General features: G+C 35.7%; 1 protein-coding gene across 1 annotated transcript; it reads right to left on the bottom strand.

Moving 5' to 3' along the window:
- Positions 1-6,115: 6,115 nt before the first annotated feature.
- On the bottom strand, positions 6,116-7,587 carry LOC106446165 (probable ribosome biogenesis protein RLP24). Its single transcript, XM_048756160.1, has 5 exons — positions 7,441-7,587; positions 7,201-7,307; positions 6,779-6,892; positions 6,549-6,685; positions 6,116-6,450 (listed from the first exon to the last, which is right to left on the bottom strand). Exons 2-5 carry the CDS (start codon positions 7,279-7,281, stop codon positions 6,288-6,290), a joined length of 495 nt encoding a protein of 164 aa, XP_048612117.1. The 5' UTR covers positions 7,282-7,307; positions 7,441-7,587; the 3' UTR covers positions 6,116-6,287.
- Between the last annotated feature and the right edge of the window lie 241 nt (positions 7,588-7,828).

The raw sequence follows: 7,828 nt of genomic DNA, 5'->3' as shown, positions 1-7,828 counted from the left end.
TAAAAAAAATTAAAATATAACATATAAGGTTTCTTCATTTTTTTTGTAATTTAAAGTCATTTAAAAAAAATTTAAATATAACATATAAGAAAAAATCTAATTTTTTATTATATGGTTAATGTGAGTGTTTAATTTTTTAATAATATAAAATTTAAAAAAATTAAAAGTGAAAAAATTGTTATCAAATCTTTATTATTCATAGTCATTAACTGTCATATATATGTTAATCATATTAGGTAATTCCATAGCTTTTATTTAAGGAAAGAATGCACGCTTCTTATATTTTAGGTTAATATAATGTTCCCTAATAATTGGATTTGGACCAACATTTTTTCAATTGATTCTTAAACTGCCACGTAAGCTAAATTGTCATCTTAATTAAATAACACCTAAGTAGAGTGTCTTTTTAATTATTACAAACTTAAGGTTACATCTTTTTAAAATGATCCTATAATATATAGGGAATACTTGTAACTATGGTTTAGAACAATTCTATAGGGATAATTTCTATCTGCTATAAGGCCTGCTAGGTATTTGATAGTAGAAGCAAATGAGTTTAATTAACCTGGAAAAAAGAAAAGTAAATCCTTTGCGTATTGATGCACAAAGAGGAATGATACTAAGATCGACCCTTAACGCAAAGTTTTCAAATAGTATTTCACCCACTCCCCCCCAAAAAAAAAAAAAGAAAAAGATGTTTTGGATAGTTTGTGAGTGATGTTGCTAGTTGACTTTGTTTCTCTCGTACCAGGTAAATATAATACAAATGCAAAAGAAAACAATCTAAAACTTCTTTCATAAGTATAAACACCAAAACTCTTTTAAATGGATTCTCACATGTTTCCACATAATCACTCTTCCATGGCTTAATTTTGTACAGATTTGTTTTTGGAGACCAAAACTTTCATCTTCTCCAAATCTTGTTGGTGAGAACTTGGTTAATTAATGTTCTGGTCTATCTCATCAACTTCATGATACACTAAATTAGCATTATTGCCCCACAATCAGCCCATACAAATCCAAAGGTAGGGCTGGTCAGCCGAGGTCCTAATCGGGTTTCGGTTCGGGTTCATTCGAGTTCGAATTTTCGGGTTCATAAATTTTAGTTCCATTCGGATATTATAAAAACTAGGTCAGATTTGGTCGGATTTAGTTACATGCCCAAGATCTGATTGAACCCGAAATAGTTTCGGGTTCGGATATTAATCGGGTTATCGGTTCCAGAAATATTGGTTTGTACTTGATTAAACTCAATATATTTTCAATAATTTCAATAAATTTGTTTACATGGCTTCCTCAAACATTATTGTTTTCCTTCAAAATAACTTTGGGAGACTCCTCTATCAACCATACGAGACTCTTCTTTAAACTATACATAACAACATCAGATATAGCATGACAAACCAAAGCCTTGTACGAACGAGAATCATACATAATAAAACGTAAACAAATTAAAATTAACAACTAGCAACTATATAAACTTAGGAAACATTATTAAAACTTTTTTTTAAACATTATTTAAATTTGAGAAGCAAAATTATTTATAATTGAATTTTAAATGTAATTGTCAAAATATAAAACACTAATTATTAACCAAATACCAAAAGTATATTTTTAACTAAGTATTTGAGTTAATTATTCATGTAATAGATGATTATTTTTGATGTTTAATAATATCTTACTGTATTATAGATACATACTAGGAATCGAGATCATATTTTGGTACGAGTTATTTTTTGGAATTTCCAACTTTTAGAGTTATATCGGATATCCATTAAGTTTTGGGTTGATAAAACTCATAATACGGAATAATCTATTTGATATTTATTTCAGGTTAGGATTGGCTTTGATTCATTTTTATCAGGTTGGAGTTTTCGGGTTTAGTTTATTTGCCCAACCATAGGTAGAATCCACCCAGAAGCTAGCTTGCAAATTAGCATTATTGCCCCACAATCAGCCCATACAAATCCCGATGGTACTCCTCTACACCACAGTCGCCGCGCTTACTCTCTCTCCTACTCCAAGAGGAAGGCAGACTTACAAGCTATGCTCTGGGCTGTGGAATCTCTGTGCAACATGAAACAGAGGAATGTCCAGACTGAAACTCTTTTGCACCCTGATCGCTTCCCTGAAGTTCAGCACATAGTGGAGAGCATTAATAACCTACTTCCTCAGCTGGCTTCTTGGTCTCTGTATCATGTTTCAGCTTCAAAAAATAAAGTGGCTGTGGCTATTGCTAATAGTGTGATATCTGAGCTTCGGACCCAATCCTATGTTGCAAGAGGAGGTCTGCTTTGGCTTCGTGATCTTATCCTGCAAGAAGCTCTGGTGGGTTAACTTGGCTCCAATCTCGACAGGCCTTGACGAGTCTTGGACAATTACTCTGTTTTTGTCTTTTCTGATACCTACTGGGTATTCTCTGTTATATTTTTAGTTTCTTTACTTGTTAAAAAAAAAATGTGTACAGCATCTTTTGAACTTCTGATCTTATCAATCTTCTTAATGGCCTTGAGAGTATCCTCTGTAACGTTCCTATCATATCTCTCAGGTCTGTTTCTCTTCTCAAACTCAACTGTTTTTCTTTTTTTTTTTTGTGTGGAAAGGAAACAGTGACGAAACACACAAAAAAAAAAAAGACAAGCTTGGTAGTGAGAGGCTTATCTATAGGTTTATTTTATTGAAAGAGTTTTGTGATCAAAATAATATTTTTAACTACCTGACTCATGTCCTTTCCGAGTGCTTTAGTATTGCGTACAGAGATCTGTATGTTGAAAAGGTGTTGCGTGCATACAAGATTGAAAAATGCAAGTCTGTAAGTACATTTCAAGCTGCAAAGTAGCTACTACAGATGTTCTTAAAGAAGAAGAAAACTGAAGCTCATCATTGTCTTTTTTTTCATGGCGTATTGTGTGAGAAGAGGCGCATCTTATGTCGGGTAAGTCTCTAGGGTTTTCTCAATTAGTCATAAGAGGAGACTTTGTGCTAGGTTGATGGATAGAGAACTAGAACAAATTGTATGAGAGAGAGATATAGAGACGTAGGGCCAAGTGAAAGGCTTGAACTCTGTTAAATCTCTTGTGTTCTTTACTTTCTTGCATCTAACTTAACATATATACAAGGGAATGAGTGAACAAAGTGAGTTTACAGATGAACAAACAAGTTGAGTGACAAAACATCAACTCTGAGGAACATTCTCAGGTTCTGTTTTTCACAATATGCATTTTTGATAAGACAAGAAAAGGGATTTGATCCAAAGACAAACTCATCGATGGATGGATTACAAATTCTTTAGAAGACGATGGTTTCTCATCAAACAGGTAGAAGAACACAAGTACTTATCACCACCACCTTTGCTCATTATAACCTCAAGCCCTTTGCATCCCAGGCCACATATGCAGCAATGTCTTAGAGCAGCCAAACTTGTCTCCACCACCTCAAACTCATGGCTAAACAACTTGAAGCTAGCACTGTTTTAACTTCAAGTGTAAAGCACCAATTACACAATGAGTGTGAAAAGTGGAGCAACAATAGAACAATGCCTTCCCACCTATCTTCTTCTCACATATCTCGCACCTTCACATGTCTCATCCTTGACAAAGTCTAAGCTGAGAAGATGGTCATCATACTTGTGTCTTGCTAGTTTAGGTAACTGAGCGCAATCAAATCCCAAATGGAAACCACAAGACAGAACAGGAGAGGCCCATAACTTGCAGACGCTACATATTTGGAGGCTATTTGATTTGATGGTAAGAAGGTGTTCATGAATTGATGTTTTGAAGGGCAAAGGGATTGAAGCACATCCTACATCCAAGTTGAAGTCACAACATGAATACTTGAACCCACAAGCACTGCAGCAACAGTGTTTTGCATGAAACTCTGTCCTTGCTGTAGATTTTCCATCCAGTTCAAGTGGATGGTTATGAAGAATAGAACTCTTTTTCCGAGGAAGATTAGCGCAACCTTCATGAAGGAAGAACTCACAGCCCTTGAAGCAGCAGAAGTAAGGATTATAAACAACAGGTAACTTGCAAGCTTGAAATCTTTTACTTACATCACTAACTTTACCATCCTTGTGGAATGCTAGATAATGTTCATGTGTGAAATGGTCTTCTACTATCTTGAATGGATAATCATCATCATCACCTTTGCTTGGTTTATTTTCAAGTTCTCTTGCCTTCTTTATTTTTTTCGCAGGCTACAACATCTGCATGGACATATCTACATCCACAAGACCACGTCCTAGGGCTAAGAGAATTAACTGCGTTGTTGAGAGTCATCTGGAAAGTAGACACACCGGATATGGTACATGAAGTTGCAAGGTAGACACATATAAGGAGATCGATCACCTTCGAACCCGCAAGCAGCACAAGTGAAGGAGGTGGAGTTTATGTTGATCGACCTTAGGATGGTCAATCTCTAGCAATGGTGGGTTCTTGGCACAAGACATATCCAGCTTGAAGTCGCATATGAGACAGCGATAGACTAGTAACATAAGCTGTTCACCGCACAGGGAACAGCACATGCAACCATTTTGATCAGGTAGACTTTCACGCTTGACAAGCCAAAGAGGGTGTTGGGGATGGAAAGAATGAGTGATCAACCTCTGGAGATAACTCGATACATTCCTTGTGGAAGAAGATATCGCATTCGGGACATTCAAGAAACTCGGCAGAGAGTTCTTTTCCTTCATAACACCTGGCGCATTGACCGTGTCTGTGGTAGAGTATAAAGGATGGTCGTGAATGGGGGGAACTTCTGAGAAATCAAGTGGTCATAGGCACTTGATAACGCAATCAAGAAAGCTCTTTCACTAGGATTCTATTACCAATTATGAAAGTTGCAGGCTCATATCAGATTCATGATGTATAAATATTAGTCAAGTCTTTTTTTAAGGTTATCTGTAATGTATTGGTGACAGGTCCAAATGTCCTCATCCAAACTAGCTGTTAAGAATCTAAAGCTTTTTTAATGTATTATTAAAGCATATCCTTCTTCACAATTCCACCATGAAATTTGACAAAAATTATCTGTATTTTCATCACTTAATCTAAGGTTGACAAAATTTCAATACTATATATGGTGATCGAAGTGCGACAAGCATTATATGATCTTGACCTGAACCAGGTTGGTTTGGTTCAGTTGTTCATGGTACACTTCTTTAAGATGGGAAAAGATGACCTTCACAATCTTTTAAGGTGGTTTAGGATTGGAAAAATGATTGCTGGCTAGCCGAAGGATTGCACTTGCAGACTAAATTAATGTGTATCTAGGTATACGAAGTATAGGTTATACATGGCAACATCTCTCAATTTTATGATGTTATGTAGTTAACATCACGAGGTTAATTTCTTTAATCCAAAAAACTGACGTGCACATTGGAGACGTTAACTCCATTTAATTCTCTCGTTGATCAATTAAAATATGACCCACTTGACTGTAATTTAATTAAAATTTGACCCAAACCAACATAATAAAAAAAATGAAATTTAGCCACAGTTTTTAAATCAGCTCAAATTTTTTAAACAATATTGAGAACGTCGTCTCTCTGTCGCGAGAAAAGAGAGAAGCTATAAAAAACTAGGCTTTCAATTCAAATCGGCGAGAGAGAAAAGAATTTGTGAAATCGTGTGAGATTATTGACAAAAATCGAGAGAGAAAAAGAGGTGTTCATCGATTCTTGGTTCGATTAACTTCCCTCTCGATTTTGTCATTTTGGTCAATAACCCCGAACAATTTCACCAATTTCTTTTCTTTCTCACTTGATTTGAATTGAAACATTAATTTCCTGATTTTCCCTACATTAATTTCCTGATTTTCCCTTTGTTGCGACGGCTTGAATTTTAGTTAAATTACATTCAAGTGGGACGAACTTTTTAATTGATTAAACAAGAGAATTAAAAGGACTTAGCATTTTCAACGTTACTTTTGAATTATTAAGTTAGGATTTTGCTATGCATTAAATATACTTATTAATTTAGTTTGCATTGCAAGCCGGTGGCCTATCATTTTTCCTTGCGTAGAATGCTTCCATCAGGCTCTCCTAAACCAAGCTTCAGAACTTGGATTCTTTGTTTATGGAAGTATATTTTCAAGATGAAAAGAAAAAGAGATATACTTAAGAAGAAGGCAGACATAAAATACTACTTAACTTTGTTTCCCTTGTATCGGGTTAATTTAATACAACATTGCAAAACCAAAACAATCTTAACACACTTTTTAAAAAGAAAACACGAGCTTTGGGGTAAAGTGAATACATCTTCTAAATGGATTCTCAAATGTTTCCACAATCACTCTTCCATGGCTTCGTTTTGAACAGACTTGTTGCTGGAGACCAAAACTTTCATCTTCTCTGAATCTTGTTGCTGAGAACCTGGTGCCTTGATCAAACTAATGTGCTGATCTAACTCGGTGATTGCACTCTTGAATATCTTCTGTTTGTTAGGCTTCAACCTAAGTCCCACACAATAACAAAAAACCAATAATCATAAGAGTCTTACTTCAAAGATGAGAGATTTAAGGAATAGGTATGTATATTATAAATGCATTACCTCTTATTGATGTGTTCAGCTTCTCTAGTGCTTCTGATCTTATCAATCTTCTTAATGGCCTTGAGAGTATCCTCCGTAACGTTCCTATCATACCTCTCGGGTCTGTTTCTCTTCTTCTCAAACTCAAAAGTTTTATCCTTTTGGTGGAAAGGAAGACAGGCGTTATTGTGAATAGACTTATCTAAGAGAGCTATTGGTTTCCTTTATACTAAAAGAGTATTAACAAGTACCTGAGTCATGTCCTTTCCGTGTGCAGCTCTGTAGGCTTTAGTCCACTTGACCTTACGAGGGTTCCTCTTCATCTTGAAGTTCTTGTGGCATTTAGACCTACAGAACCGAAAAATCTGCAAAAAGACAACAACAAGACTTGTAGCTGAATCACAATATGCTAAATAGAATGCTCATCCGAAAAAAGAATCTACCATCTTATACACAAAACTCATATCCACAAACACAATTAAACGGTAAGAATAGACAGTGAGTTCTAAATTGAGGCAATAGAGCCATTCCAGCTAAAGATAGACATCAAATCCTAGTCAGTTAAGCTAGAGAGAGCCCAGGAAACAAGGAAAAATTCACATATATAGAATTAAAGAAAGTTGATGAACAGAGCATCTATGCCATAGCCAAAAGGACTTAAAATGATATATACCTTTGCATCGTTGCGGACAAACTGAATACCATGTCCAGGATATATCGTAGAAGAGCAAAACCAACACTTGACCAATCTCATCTTGTCTCCTCCTCCTTACAAGTTCCCTACATGAACCACAACATACGAGAGCTTCAGGCAGACATCTAATAACTGGTTTCGCTAAATCATAAAGAAACTAATCGAGCACCTATGCTCTGAAAAGATAGAAAACAGTTTTGATATTTTGGGGAAACGAACCTGCAAGTGATACTAGTCGCAAGCTAATTAGGGTTTGGCTCAGAAAAGGAGAGTTGTAAGAGACGACGGACGATGCAGAGAGGATAATCTCCCTAGGGTTTGTGTTGAAGCGTAAGCGGTGCCTTTATATATGTGGCTCATAATAAACAAGTTCATTAATATTTCAATTTAAAGGCCCATGGGCCCAACGGTGATGCCAACCATTTTGTTATGTTTCTTGGCCCACTAAACACGGTTATTGCAAGGAAGGAAAATTTTATAAAGCTTTGAAGGAGAAGACAATGGTCAGGTTAACAGGGCCGTGCCTTGCCTTGTACAGAATAAAAAACATCTGCCTTAAGACACATTAAACTTTTGATACCCTTTTCACCAAAATTAATGTCTATTC

The sequence above is a fragment of the Brassica napus genome, chromosome C4, assembly GCF_020379485.1.
Source record: "Brassica napus cultivar Da-Ae chromosome C4, Da-Ae, whole genome shotgun sequence".
Taxonomy (NCBI): Eukaryota; Viridiplantae; Streptophyta; class Magnoliopsida; order Brassicales; family Brassicaceae; genus Brassica; species Brassica napus.
Note: the sequence above shows the minus strand (reverse complement) of the source record. Positions and strands in the feature narration are given on the sequence as shown.

Coding starts and splice junctions, on each gene's coding strand:
- LOC106446165 (XM_048756160.1), bottom strand. CDS start 7,281: ATGAGATTGGTCAAGTGTTGGTTTTGCTCTTCTACGATATATCCTGGA. Junction 6,893..7,200: donor TTGTCCGCAACGATGCAAAG/GTATATATCATT, acceptor GTCTTTTTGCAG/ATTTTTCGGTTCTGTAGGTC. Junction 6,451..6,548: donor GCTGAACACATCAATAAGAG/GTAATGCATTTA, acceptor TGTGGGACTTAG/GTTGAAGCCTAACAAACAGA.